At 45.7% G+C, this 15,109-nt stretch overlaps 1 protein-coding gene across 1 annotated transcript in view; it reads left to right on the plus strand.

Moving 5' to 3' along the window:
* The first annotated feature begins 4,743 nt into the window (after nucleotides 1-4,743).
* The window catches only part of NOP14 (NOP14 nucleolar protein), a 53,037-nt gene continuing 42,671 nt past the window's right edge, over nucleotides 4,744-15,109 (plus strand). Inside the window, exons 1-2 of the mRNA XM_082259575.1 lie at nucleotides 4,744-5,000; nucleotides 8,813-8,947. Coding sequence (XP_082115701.1) covers nucleotides 4,803-5,000; nucleotides 8,813-8,947 — 333 coding nt within the window. The 5' untranslated portion in view covers nucleotides 4,744-4,802. The remainder of the gene's footprint in view (nucleotides 5,001-8,812; nucleotides 8,948-15,109) is intronic.

Raw genomic sequence — 15,109 nt, forward strand, 5'->3', positions numbered from 1 at the left:
GAGCTGAGGGGTAGAGAGATAAACTTGGGTGTCATCGGCATAGAGGCATACTTGCCAACTGTCCCTTTTTTCCAGGGACAGTCCCTGCAAATAGGAGCCTGTCCCAGGTAATTTATATTGTCCCTGGAATTGCCTGTTAATCGGGCTGCCCATAAATGTTACGCAGAAGTAGTGTAGCTGAATGGGAGAATTATTCCAACTCTGCTACTGTGGCCTCAAGTTTGAAATTCCCTTTTTAATTTACTGTAATTCTCTCTATATTGAGTAGACTCTATAATCTGATAAGTAGGCAAGATTAATTATGCATAGTGGGCGGAGCTTCAGGGAAGTGGATGTGGTAATTGATAGCTGTGCTGCAAAGTGTCCCTGGAATTTTTTTTTAAATGTTGGCAACTATGTAGAGGTGATATTCAAAGCCATAGGAGGCTATCAGCTGACCCAGGGAGGAGGTGTAGATCGACAATAGGAGAGGTCCAAGAAAAGAAGCTTAGGGAACCCTAACAGAGAAAGTAAGAGGAGAGGAGGAAGTAGAATTGTAAGTAACACTTAAGGGCCGTACACAATTGACGAAAATCGGACGAAATATCCTCTGATTTTTCTCTGTCTTCTCAGCGTTCATAACCGTTTTTAGTCGACAGTGCATAAATGTTCACGAAATTTCTCGTCCGATTTTTCTTTTTTTTGGCACATTTGTTCCTAGACTTCCGGGTTGTCAGCAACTTCAGATCACGCGCAGTCTTTTTTATCCGATTTTTCACGGACATACTGCATACACATTAAACGAAAATCGGTCGTCTGAGGACGGACGAAAAAACTTTTGGTGTTTGTCCCTCCGTTTTTTTTCGTTGAAAATGTCGGCATCGGCTGCTGAAAGTTGTGTACACACTAGGCGAAAATCGGTCGATTTCACATCGGGCAGGAATTTTCGGCAGATTTTCTACTAGTGTGTACCCTGCTTAAAGGTGTGGTTGGATAAGTATGAAAATAACCAACGAAGAGTACAGTCATGGAGACCAAAGGCGTGGAGTTTTTTTGAGGGGTGGTCAACCATATCAAGGGCAGCAGAAAGGCCCAGGGGTAGGAGTACAGAAAAATATCTATAGGTATTGGCCATAAGAAGACTGTTTGTTTTGGGAGGGCAGTTTCTGTGAAGTGTTGAGGGCAAAATCCAGACTGAAGGGGATCAAGAAGGTCATTCTCGTCTCTCTCGGTTTTAGACCAGACGTTCAAGCAGTTTGGATAAAAAGGATATGGGGCATAGGTTAGGATTGGTGGGGTCCAGTGAGGGCTTTTTAAGTATGGGGGTGACTAGAGCATGTTTTAGAGTTGGGGAAGATGCCAGAGGAGAGGGAGAGATTGAAGATGTGAGAGAGAGTGTAGAACAGAGCCAGAGGGTGAGCGTAGCATTTGCGAGGGAACAGGATCCAGAGGGCAGGTGGTTAGCTGGACACTAACAAGAAGTTTAGCAACCTTGTCTATAGTAGTAGGGTTGAATGAGGGAAGTAATGATTGTACCTGTGGGCATGGAGTGTTAGGTGGAGATTTCCTCACGAATTGTATCAGTCTTATGTTTGAAGTGGCTGGCGATCTCCTGGGCAGTGAGTGAGTTAGTGGGTGGAGGCAGAGGAAGACGAAGTAGAGAGTTGAAGGTAGAGTTGACAGGTTGAGGAGTCGCAAAACTATTCTCCTCCACTCCCTGTTGGGCACTTTTGTTTCCCTCCACCCCCTTCCTGGGCACTATTGTTCCCCTAACTACCCAGGCATGATTGTTCCATTTCACCCCCACTGGATAGTCCTGTTCCCTTTCACTTTCAGGTTGGGCACTTATGTTGTGTGTGAACACCCCCCCCCCCCCCCCCAGTGACACAAGCCATCAGGGCATTCTTCTTCTTCCTTCAGACACTAACACTGGGCATTTTTTCTCCCACTCATCCCAGGGACTCCACTGACTCCAAGGAAGCCTTTTTTCCCCTGCCTGCCGTCTCCCCGTTTTACCTCTTTAAATGTACCTATAGCCAAAAGTTTTTCTTCCACTTTTGGATAGAGGGGTTTTTTTTTGTTGGGGGGGGGGGGCTGTTTATGTAACATTCAGAAATGTCCCTTCACTTCCTGTCACAGAGACACAACACAAAGTTAGAGGAAATCCTCAAAAGTGAGAGGATTTCTTGGATAATCTCTGGAAAAGGTGCTCCGTTTAGAAGATTTCTTCTTAGCTCTTGCTCTGTGGACAGTGCTGACATTTTAGATTTAATTTTCTTTTTCGGTGACAGTAGTCATCAAGGCAAGCAAAGGGTGAATCTCCCCAATGGGGACACCACCAGTAATAAAAACATAACTGTTTTGCCTAGATATACACTTTATTATATAACTAAGGGTAACACTTTTTTTTCTGTAATAAGTTTTAATTAAAAGAAAAAGGAAGAAACATAGAAAGTTGTCCACAGACACATAAAATACAGGTCAACATTCAAACAGATCGGCAACACTTTTTTTTGTTTTGGACAGAGTGGAGAGGGATTAGAACCCCTGTCAGGTTGTCTGTGCTCCCATTAGGGAGATTTAAGCCTCGTACACACGCATCGGAAATTGGCAGGGAATTTTCGGCCAACGTCCGATCTGCCGATTTTCGGCTTGTTAGTATGATGCTTCCGACAACCGACTCCGACTTTTCGGCCGAAAAAAATCTGGTGTGTAGACTATAAAATTTTTGTTGGCCGTCAAAACACGGCCGATTTTCGTGCAGTCAGTAGAGATTTCGACAGGGAAAAATCTGATGAGCAAAACTGGGCATGCTCAGAGAAGAAAGAACACAAAGAAAGCAATCCAACACATGACATCACTTCTGAAGTAGAATTTTGTTGGGCGAGAAAATTTGTGTGCAGTCTAGGCACATTACAACCAACAAAACACAACTCTGGACAAAAGTCGGACGATCGGTCGGCCAATAATCGTGGCGTGTGTACGGGACTTTACCCTCTCTATCTTTCGTGGTGACTGTTATCACAGAAAATAAAAGTGAAAGAGAATCCCAAATATTGGGTTGTCACCAGAACTGGAATAGAGGGGAAAATCTTCCTATGGGGACACTAGGGTGGGAATGTTCTTGCTTTAGATGGATTTTCTCTCGCTTCTTGTTGTATCTAAGTTACAGGAAATTAAGGGAAATCTCCCCAATGTGACACAGATCGCAAAAAAAAAACCTGACTGGGATTATAACCCTCCCATACTTTATAAAAATGAAACAAAAAAAGAGTTTTGGATTTAGTTATTATTATTATACAGGATTTGTATAGCTGCAACAGTTTGCACAGAGCTTTACAATGTGAGGGAAGACAATACAATTCAATACAGGAGGAATTAGAGGGCCCTGCTCGTTAGTTCTCTTTAACCATTTCCCGCCCGCGCTATAGCTGAAAGTGGGCTACCGCATGGGCTTACTTTGCTGGGAGGACGAACATGGACCCTTCAGACTTGGCTAATCACAGATCAGGGTAAGAGGCCAATCACAGCGGCCCTTTACCACGTGATCAGCTGTCATCCAATGACAGCTGATAAATAGGATGTAAACACAAGCTGGTTATCAGCTTTTCTTTCCCCACACTGACATTGTGAGGAGAGAAGAAAGCGGATAACCAGCTTCTGTTTTTTGTTTAATATATTTTTATTGAGGTTTAAAGAAACAAAACACATACAGCACAATCTGACATAGTATAAAACGAATAACCAACTTTTGTTAAAGGGACATTGGTCCCAACAGTGCTGCCAATCAGTGCCGTGAGGCAATCAGTGCTGCCTATCAGTTCCGCCTACCAGTGCCCATCAGTGCCGGCTATTAGTGCCACCTCATCGGTGCAGCTCCATCAGCACACATCAGTGGAGAAAAATTACCTGTTTAAAAAATTTTATAACAAACTATAAAAAATGTTTTGTTTTGTTTTATGTTTAGCAAAATATAAAAACCCCAGTGGGGATTGAAAAGCACCAAAAAAACTCTATTTCTCTGAAAAAGGATAAAAATGTAATATTGATACAGTGTAGCATGACTGCATAATTGTCATTTAAAGTGTGAGAGCGCTGAAAGCTGAAAATTGCATACTTGCCAACTGTCCCTTTTTTCCTGGGACAGTCCCTGCAAATAGGAGCCTGTCCCAGGTAATTTATATTGTCCCTGGAAGTGCCTGTTAATCGGGCTGCCATAAATGTAACACAGAAGTAGTGCAGCTGAATGGGAGAATTATTCCAACTCTGCTACTGTGGCCTTAAGTTTGAAATTCCCTTTTTAATTTCCTGTAATTCTCTCTATATTGAATAGACTCTATAATCTGATAAATAGGTGAGATTAATTATGCAGAGTGGGCGGAGCTTCAGGGAAGTGGGTGTGGTAATTGATAGCTGTGCTGCAAAGTGTCCCTGGAAATCTTTATTAAATGTTGGCAACTATGAAATTGGCCTGGGCAGGAAGGGGGTAAAGGTGGCCTGTAGGCAAAGTGGTTAAAGTTCCAAAGCTGGGGAATGAAATTTGTGTGAAAGTACTGTGTACACACATCAGTGTCTTTCCATAGAGCTGCATTAAGTTGTCACAGTAGCCTGTGTAAGACATTGAATGTGATAGGTTGCTATGGTACAGTGCACACGACTGCGCAGTCACATGACTCCGGTAAACACTCTGTTACTAAGGTGTGGCCAAATCTACCATCGAGTCCGGAAGTTCGTCATGTGGCCAGCCAGAGCGTACTCTTCACTGCACTTCCGGTCCCGGCTGAGAACCCACGTGTGTGCTGTGCTGGGAGGTCTGGGCTGACATGGGGAAGAATAACAAGAAGGGGAAGAAGCCCCCAGTGGCAGGGGCTGCCGCAGGGAAGGTGGAGAAAGCCCGCAGCGAGGTCCGGGACAACCCTTTCGAAGTGAAGGTGAACAAGCAGAAGTTCAATGTGCTGGGCAGGAAGAGCAAGCATGATGTGGGGCTGCCCGGGGTGTCCAAGTCTAAAGCCCTCAAGAAGGTGAGCCTGATGGAACTGGTCTTCTGGTGTATGCTCATATAGATATATATAACGAGTATGGAACGGTTTTATGACATAAAATAATGATATATATTGCCCCTCCCTTGCATGTCAATGTATTCTGCTCTCATCACAGATGCCAACCTTATTTCATGACTAAAGAAGATCTTGGCCGTCCTTCCATCTCATCTCTATGGGAACATCAACATTTCACTTTTGTTTTTTTCTTTTACTCCAATCAGCTGCAGGCTGAGTCATTCCCCACCTCACAGCACATGTAAACGAAGAGGTGGGATGCTAGTTACATGTTTATAGTGGTGCTAAAGGTTTTTTACCTTCATGCATTCTATGTGCTGATTCCCCATCAGCCCCCATTCCCCCCCCAAAATACTTACATGAGCCCGATTCAGCGATGTGCAAAAGAGCAGCAGCTCTCCCTTCTCATTGGCTGCGACACAGCAGTGAGAGCCATTGGCTTCTGCTGCTGTCAATCACAGCCAGTGAGAAGGGGGCAGGGCCAAGCCACGCTCTGTGTCTTTTAAATACAGACGGCTCGTGAGTAAAGATGGGCTCGGGCATGTTCGGGATCCTGCCAGGAAGCAGACACTACACATAGCTAATAACAGGCAGTGAAAAATTTCCCAATCTGTCCAGCTGCCTGCGATTAGCCATGTGCAGTGTCGGCTTCCTGGCAGGATCGGGTTTGTGGGAACTCGAATGTGCCCGAGCCCATTCCTACTCGTGAGCGATCATGCATGAGTGCCCCCCGAGCAAGCAGCCCGCTGTGGGAGCACTCGGCAGGGAAGAGGAGGATCAGGGCTGCCCTGTGCAAAACCATTGCACTGAGCAGGAAAGTATAACATGCTTGTTATTAAAACAAAAAATCTTATCACTTTAACCTGCTGCCATCCACGCTACAGCCTATACACGGCTGCAGCGCGGACTCGAATTTTCGGGAGGCCGTTTTTAAACGGCCTCCAGTGACACGCCCCCCCCGTGCGCTCCCGCGAGCGCGCAGCGGGGAAAATCTGTGTCGGCCGTGTCCCTTGGACACGGCCGATCACAGATCGTGGTGAATGGCCAATCACAGCGGCCATTCACCACGTGATCGGGCCGTCCAATGAGCGATGATCTCATATGTAAACATATGAGATCATCTCTCATCGCCGGCGCTCCTTGAGCCTGCAGTGTGAGGAAGGAGGGGGAGCCTCACAGCGCCGGGGACACACAGCGATGTAATCAGGGCACTGATCACCAGTGCCCTGATTACTAAAAGGTAAAAACATACACACAGTGCCCCGCCATCAGTGCCCCCATCAATGCCCACAATCAGTGCCCATAGTGCTGCCAGTCAGTGCCCATCAGTGCCTGCTCATCTAGGCACTGATGAGCACTGACTGGCAGCACTATGGGCACTGAGTGTGGGTACTGATGGTGCTGCTCATCAGTGCCGCTCATCAGTGCCACCCGTCAGTGTCCAGTGCCATCCGCCAGTGCCCGTCAGTGCCGCCCGTCAGTGCCACCTCTCAGTGCCCAGCAGTGCCACCTCGCAGTGCCACCTCTCAGTGCTCATCAGTGGCGCCTATCAGTGCTCATCAGTGCGGCATATTAGTACCTCCTCATCAGTGCCCATAAGTGCCACCTCATCAGTGCCCATAAGTGCCACCTCATCAGTGCCCATAAGTGCCACCTCATCAGTGCCCATCAGTGCAGCCTATCAGTGCCCATCAGTGCCGCCTCATCAGCGCACATCAGTGAAGGAGAAAAATTTATTTTCAAAATTTACTCGCAGAAAATAAGAAAAACTTTTTTTTTTTCAAAATTTTCTGTCTTTATTTTTTTTTTTTGTAAGAAATAAAAAACCCAGAGGTGATTACATACCACCAAAAGAAAGCTCTGTTTGTGTGAAAAAAATGATAAAAATTTCATATGGGTACAGTGTAGCATGACCGCGCAATTGTCATTCAAAGTGTGACAGCGCTGAAAGCTGAAAATTGGCCTGGATGGGAAGGGTGTTTAAGTGCACAGTAGGCAAGTGGTTAAGTAAATGTCATTGGTTAAAGATGGGGATGTGCCTATGTAAGGGTACTTGGGTCCCCAGCATCCCATCCCTTTGTTTATGTTGGCTACAGATCAAAAATGACCAAGCCTGCAGCTGATTAGAGATTTGTTTAAGAAAAAAAAAACACAATTTTGATGTTCCCATAGGGATGAAATCATAGGACGCCTGAGTTGATGTCTGGTCATGACCAGCAATGAGCCAGGAATGTTTGGACACAATCCGGGAAGCTGTCAGATAACAGCCAATCATAGGCAGTGGAAGCGTCGCATTTGCAAGGGTATGTGTACATGCAACAAACGCCTCAGGCATTTATGATTGCCGGTCTTCAGTGACAACTTCTACTGAGTTTAGACATCCTCCAAGCTCATCTCTGTTTGAACATTGAAACCACACTTTTTCTTAATTCCAGTAAGGGCACTTAGATGCCCAGTATCCCATCCCATGTTTACGTTTATGCTTCCTGGGTAGGGAATGGCCCTTCGTGTAGCTGATTGAGTTAAAAAGAAAAAAAAAAACAGTTTTATTATTGTGATAGAGATGTGTTCAGAGGATGCCCAAGCCCATGTCTGGTCACGAGCAGTGATAAGCTCAGGTGTGTTTGGAGCTCCGAACTGGTCTGAGCTTTCCTGCTGGGAAGCTGTCAAAACCAGTAGCCAGTCATAAGCAATGGAGGCATACGTGCAACTGCAGGGCTGGACACCTGACATTGTGCTCCAGCAGTGTGAATGGGGGCTGAGAGATGGATGAAGTAAAGTTCAGTTGTTGGGTGGAGGCGGAATAGGCTTCTGTGAAGAGATGGTTTTTCAGGGATCAGCTAGGAGGATAGATTGGGGTAGGGAGTTCCAGAGGATGGTAGAGGTCCTGCAGAAGTCTGAAGTAAGCAGAAGGCGACAAGGGAACAAGACGGCAGGAGGATTTGGGAGGGGTTAAGAGGATGGTTTGTGTGATATTTTTAGATTGGGTGGTGGTTGTAGCTGGGAGCAAAATTGTGGATGGCTTTGTTTGTTGTTGTTAGTATTTTGAATGTTATACATTAGGCTATCAGCAGCCAGCAGAGCGATTCACATTTGGTAAGTAGACATCAGTTAGGGTGTGTTTGGATCCTAGTCCAAACTCACCTGAGTGATCTCACCAGGAAGCTGTCACTGTACTTGGCCAATCATAAGCCGCTGAGACATACCTAACCTTGCAGATGCACTTTAACATGCCACACTTCTGCTGCTTATGATAGCCCAAATACTGCGACCGCTTCCTGTTTCAGACTAGGATCTGAACACGCCTGAGCTCATCCCTTTTGGAAATGTTGGAGAAGCAGCCATGCATCACCTGCTGACTTCTGTTATTGTTTAGTCCTTTCAGTCATTCCATTTTAGTTCCTAGTTTTATTCTTATACACCATGGTGTCTCACTCCTCCTCCCTCCTTTTCCTCCAAGCTGCCTTTTTCTACTCATCCTGTTTCATTCTTTTAAATATAAATTCAATGAAGAAGGTGGGTGCGGCAGATATGCATAGTTCACATTCCCTGAGAATATAAACTCCAGTATGTACAATAAGCTGAAACCTCATTTTTGGTTGGACTGATCCTTTGAGGACCACCTGAGATTCTGTGTGTGGCTGCATGACTATGAGCTTCTATGATAGCAGAATCGAACATAGGGGTTTGTGTTCTTTGTAAAGCATAGAACTTACCAGTGCTATATAGTAAATGTAATATGCATGAAATAAATGAAAACGTTTGTTATATTGTAGCGCAAGGAAACCCTCCTTAAAGAATACCAGCAGAGGGGAAAGTCCAGGATGTTTATGGATAAGCGATTTGGAGAATATGACACCAAACTCACTCCGGAGGAGAAGATGATGAAGAGATTTGCATTGGAGCGACAGGTAAGAGGAGACGGTGGAGGAATGTTGTTTGGGGTTTCATGAAGAGTTACTTCGTAGAGTAGGGGGCTCAAAAGATATCACGCAAGAACATCTCCTCTAAGTAAAATATTCAGTGGACTTCAGAGGAAGCAGTCTAAGGACGTGTGTCAGCGGGCAAATGCAGTTTGCTTTCAGAATTATTCTGCTGTGGTGCAGACAGAGGATAAAACATTTATTTCTGACGTTGTTTGATTGTTATATATTATGTGATTAAGAAAAACATTCTGAGAGTGTCTATTCCCCACTGGACTATGCTTTCTGAATGCACCTAGGCCTTTTCTCTATATGAGAGAGGGATGTCGATGAAAGTATGCACATCCATCTTTAATAATTATAACTTTAAACAGACAACAAGGAAACAATACTTACATGATACAGTACAGCCACTTTGCATATGGTGAAGTTACATGCATTCCATGCAGAAAAGTACATTTTACCTTTAAGATAATAAAGGCCACTAACTAGTGGTCATATAGAGAGATGAGACAGTAACATAGAAGCGGTGGGCCCTAAGTGAGAAGACGAGATGAAAGGTGCGTAATGGGACCCAGATTCTCTAAAGACCACTGCCATGTAAATAAATGGTAGGATGTGACTAATAGTAAGTCGTTGGGTGTCTTTTTTTTTTTTTTTTTTTGTTTTTTAACACGATGTATGCAGTAATTCCCCGCTCCATCGCGGTTCAGTTTTTGCAGTCCTGGTATATTGCGTTTTTTTTTGTAATGTTATTTTACTATATAAATCATTAGAAATGAAATATTTTTGTGTTTTCCATAGCTCTTGCTATGTCTCTCAGTATCTTTTTATGTGTTTAAACGAGTTTCTAATGTTTTAAAAGTGTGTTTAAAGACCTTAAAATGCTTCTACACGTACAGTGACAGTAAAATAAACATGCCTACAATGCATTTTAATAGGGTTTTTCTATTTCGCGGATTTTCACTTCTCGCGGCTGGGTCCGGAACGTAACCCCCGCAATGGAGGGGGGTTTACTGTACACTATTTATATATCTGAACATATGATGTGTTCAGGTATATAAAGAATGAGGGAAATTCAGTACAAGCCAATATAGGTAAGAGAAATCGCATTTGACAAAGAAATTAGTATATGGAATACCAGTGCCTCTAACAGTCATAACATGTTAACCCCTTCACGCTGACGTAACACATATATGCAGCCTCACAAAAGTGGGCTTTTTTTTTTTTAGTGGGGGCCACATATATGCGTATCTCCCTATGAGCTGGGAGCGCGCTGCACAACCCGCTCCCAGCGCAGAGACCGGGATTTCGCCGAGAGCCCCCGGCCCCGTACGAACGATCAGGACCCGGATCTTTCCATACCGGGTAACCTGTTCGCTGTGGTAGCCTCTGATTGGCTACCACAGTGATCAGTCCTGAAACCCGTCCCTGTGATTTTTATTTGTCTTTTTTTTTTTCTGTGAATGGAGAGGAAAGATACAATGTATCTCTCTTTCCGGCTCCGTTCACATGTCAGCGTATGGATCGCGGGCAGAACTGCCGCGGTTCTGCCCACGATCCGGAGATTATTGCAAATCGCGGCACGCCTGTGCGTTGCCCGTTGATTTGCAATAGCCCCCCAAACGCTGAGCGATGTTGCCGCGATTTCCGCCTGCCAAATCGCGGTAACATCGCGCAAAAAAAATCACGGGACGCAATACACTCCAAAGAAGCTCTTGTACTTTTTTGGGCGTAATGCGTCCCATGATTTTTTTTTTTTTTGCGCGATGTTACCGCAATTCGGCAGGCGGAAATCACGGCAACATCTCGCTCAGCGTTTGGGGGGCTTTTGCAAATCAACGGGCAATGCACAGACGTCCCGCGATTTGCAATAATCTCCGGATTGCGGGCGGAACCGCGGCGGTTCTGCCCGCGATCCATACGCTGACATGTGAACGGAGCCTCTCTGCAGTAAGTAATAAAAAAAAAAGTGTTTTGTAAAAAAAATAAAATAAACTATAGATAAAATAACTATTAAATAAAAGAGAAAATGCCTAGATCAAGGTTTGATATAGGTCAGTGCCAGGGTTAGTGTTTAGGACAAAGGTCAGGGTCACTATATTTTTGGCAGTTTTTTTTTTTTTTTTTAATTAGCATCAGTGTGTTTTAGGTAGGACAAAAAAAAAAAAAAATGCGCACTATTGCTTTCTGGGCTGTACTACAGGTAAAAACAACAAAAAACATACACATATGTGGTATTGCTGTCATGAGCAGGAGAATTTATTTTAGGTTGTTCTTTGTTGGTAGGTAATGATCGTAACAATAAATATACAGCTAAATTTTAAACAAATGTTTTCTTTTTTACTATTTTGGGCAAGTTTTTCTTTGATAATAAAAATTAGCAGAGATCCATAACTATTTACTACCAAATAAGAGCCCAATTTCTCTAGCGCTCATCGACAGACGTAGTCCTCGGTGATACACCACCTTCGGGTTATGTTACCTCCGCAGGAGCAGGACTAGACAGGAAATTAAAAAGCTCTGGCCACACCCTAGGGGCAGTCCCAGAGGGTATATCCTCTCTCTCTCTGCCTCAGCAAATCAGTTATTTTCTGTCTAGTTAGGAGTAAGGACCTAGATACCTTGCTGGGATCTTAGGTCCTGGCAAGAAATTTTTTTCTAAAAGGATTTTTGGACAGCTTTTTTTCTCCAGTGTTCCTGTGAGATCTTCAAGCAAGAAAGCTGAACTGGGCGACGGGCTGGATGTTGAGATCCGGTGGTCACCCCAGTTCAGCCTACGAGCGCGTGCAGGCCATAGCTCCGCGCTGAGTCGGCCGCGACAAAGTCCCATTAAAGGACTGAACCCGCGAGTTAAACGTCTCGCTGAAACGCCAAAGACCATGAGTCACGGCGTCTGTATCGGTCGACAGCCCTCCCGCCCCGGTGGAGAGGGGTACTGTCAGGAGTTGGTGCCCGCCTGGTTCCGGTATGGTGAGTAGTATGTTCCCCCTGTTTTCCCTGACGGGTTTTGTGGTGAACGCGGGCCCCTCTCTGTATGGTAAGAAAGAGTTTCTTTCTATCCTATAACATGTCACAAATCCTCCTACTTTGAGTGTGATTTTATGTGTGCAAACGCCAGGAGGCTTGGTTTGGGAGCTAACAATCTATTGTATACATGTTTTAAAGATGTAATCTGTGGCATTCTGGGAATCTTATGGGTTAAGTATAAGCTACCTACCAGTCAGAAGCCATGGACATGTAGACTGCCTTCCAAGTCAGATCTCCAGCTAATAGCAGGCCTCCCGAACGGCCATGCGGTCCGCCAGGGCCGGTACCGCCAAACACGCCATATCCCCATGCAGAGAGAGTGTTGTGTGCCTGCAGCACACCGCTAGTCAGCACAGGCCGCCGCCATTTTTTTTGCTGGATCGCACGAGCCGCCATTTTGGCGTAGCCTCGTGTCTCCAGCATGGGGGCGGCCATGTTTTAGGTGATTCTACACCTCGTGGAGCTTGGGGGAGGCGCCGGAAGGCGTACAGAGGGGCGGAGCCGCCTCCTTTCTTCCTGGGCAGCCAGCCAAAAGACTTCCTGTTTGTCTAAGACAGCGCTGTAAGCTGTTGCAGTTCAACTCTGAACATCAAGTGGTGAGCCTGGGGGTCTATCTCTCTCTCTCTCGATCGATAGGGATCCCTAGCAGGTAACACTAAGGGGTTTTTTTGTGGCGCTGAGGGTCAAAAAAAAAAAAAAAAAAGTTTTTCTTTACTTTGAATTATATCATCCAGGTAGTAACTGGAGTTATTATGGACCCTGCCACACAGATTCCCCCACCTGTTTCCCTCGAGGGGGCCTCGGGACCCGCCGGTGTACAGAGTATAGAGTCATTTACAGCAATTTTGGAGTCTATGGTGGCTCGGGTGGAGGCGGCCTGTCAGGGACGGGGGTCAAGGAAGCGACCCCCGCCTACCCCTATACTATCTGACACCTCTGACTCTGATTCAGAGATGGTCACTGCAGTTGCAGGTTCCTCTGCAAGGGCTGCTATCCCAGGTAAAGCCCCCTCAGATAGTGAGGAGGACGCTTCTTCTCCTGCTATAATTCAGGAAGAAGCATTGGTGGACGCACTAGTTGTGGCAGTGCAAGAAACCTTAAAACTTGAGGCTTTACCGGCAGAGGCAACTGAAACAGAGAGGCCTTTTGGGACTAATAAGCCCATCAAGACTGCGAAGGCTTTTCCTGTACCTAAATGTTTTGGAAATCAGATTAAAGGAGAATGGGAACATTCTAAACGTACCTTTACTATTTCCAAGCGTATTGCTAGACGCTATCCGTTTGAGGAATCCATCATTAAGAAATGGACGGTACCACCAGTCGTGGATCCGCCTATTTCCAGGCTGAATAAAGCCACGGTTATTCCAGTGGAGGACACTTCGTCCTTTAAGGATCCGGTGGATCGAAAGATAGAAGCGGAGTCCCGCACTATCTTTTCTCTGATAGGGTCAGCATTTAGACCAGTAATTGTTATTGGTCTAGTTTCCCAGACACTTACAGAATGGGCGAAGATGGTACGCCAAGATCTTAGGGGAAAAGATATTCCCCAGGAGACATCTGATTTGATAGAACAGATCATACAAGGGCTACGGTTTATCTGTGACGCAGCCTTGGACACTACTCCCTTGTTAGGGCATGCATCTAAGTTAGCAGTGATCCTCAGACGTGTGCTGTGGTTAAAATGCTGGTCAGCTGACCTAGGTTCCAAAAAGACTTTGACCAATCTCCCTTTCCAGGGGAATCGTCTATTTGGAGCCAACCTAGATGAAATCATTAAGGATGCCACCGGGGGCAAGAGTACTTTTTTGCCACAGGCTGCAAAAGCTAAGGAACCTCGCAACAAGCGAGGACCTTTCTTTACCGCCCATAAAGGACGCCCGGCTGGTACTTCCGGGAAAGGCAAGACTCCTCCAGGAGGGTTCAAGAAGGGCTGGTCGGACAAGCAGAGGACCAACCCAGCCAAACCCGAAGTAAAGGAGTACACAGCCTGAAGGTGCGCCCCCACCCAATTTCAGGGTGGGGGGACGTTTTCACCGGTATTCAGGACATTAGATCGAGCATCAACCACTACTACCGGTGCGATTCTTCCCTTCCAACATTTAAGTACAGGAAGCGGTAGTTACCGTTCCCTGTATAGATCTTTTCCTTTACCTTTTCCTAAGATTAGTCCCGATACCTCACAGGAATCGGATCTGATTGACCAGATAGGCCAAGTAGCCTCTAGTCGGGTGACTTCGGTCCCTGAGGTTCAACCAGAAAAGATCACCTTGCCTGATAACTATCAGGTATCTGATAAATGTGTGGGAACAGAAAACGACCAGACTTTCTCGGATGGTCGGGGCCAGATACCTCTAGGGACGCCTGGTTCAGATCCAATCAGCGCCAGTGGTCCTAGAAATTCTAGGCTGGCCTCTTCAAGCCGGCCTGGCCGACTTGGACAGGTTAGTCGCAGACGTTCCGTGGGAACTTCGTCTCAGGGAGTGTCTGTAGTCTCAAGGACCTATTTACCTTCGTGCTTTACAGTCGCTGGTTTTAATGGCCTGGCCATTGAGACCCAAGTACTGAAGGACAGAGGTTTGTCTACTTCTGTCATTCCTACCCTTATCAAAGCAAGGAAAGCGACTTCCAGCAAAGTCTATTATCACACATGGAAGACTTATATTGCGTGGTGCGAATCTTTAGGATTTCCTCCACGTACCTATTCGGTGTCTCGAATATTGGCCTTTTTGCAACAAGGGGTTGAGCAGAAGCTAGCCTTGAGCACCATCAAGGGTCAAGTTTCAGCATTAGCAATCTTCTTTCAGAAACCTTTAGCTACCAAATCCTTGGTGCGGAATTTCATCCAGGGGGTGCGGCACCTGGCTCCTCCAGTCCGCGCGCCCTTACCGCCCTGGGATCTTAATTTGGTTTTGTCGGTTCTACAGAAACCTCCCTTTGAAAACATCAGGGAGATTCCCTTGCTTACTTTATCCCAGAAGGTGGTCTTCTTGGTGGCTATTACTTCTGCTCGCAGGGTGTCAGAACTGGCTGCATTATCATGCCAGTCCCCATACCTAGTGATTCATAGGGATAAGGTAGTACTTCATTCTAAGCCATCTTTTCTTCCTAAGGTGGTTTCAG

This window comes from Pelophylax lessonae, assembly GCF_965119305.1.
Source record: "Pelophylax lessonae genome assembly, chromosome: 1".
Taxonomy (NCBI): Eukaryota; Metazoa; Chordata; class Amphibia; order Anura; family Ranidae; genus Pelophylax; species Pelophylax lessonae.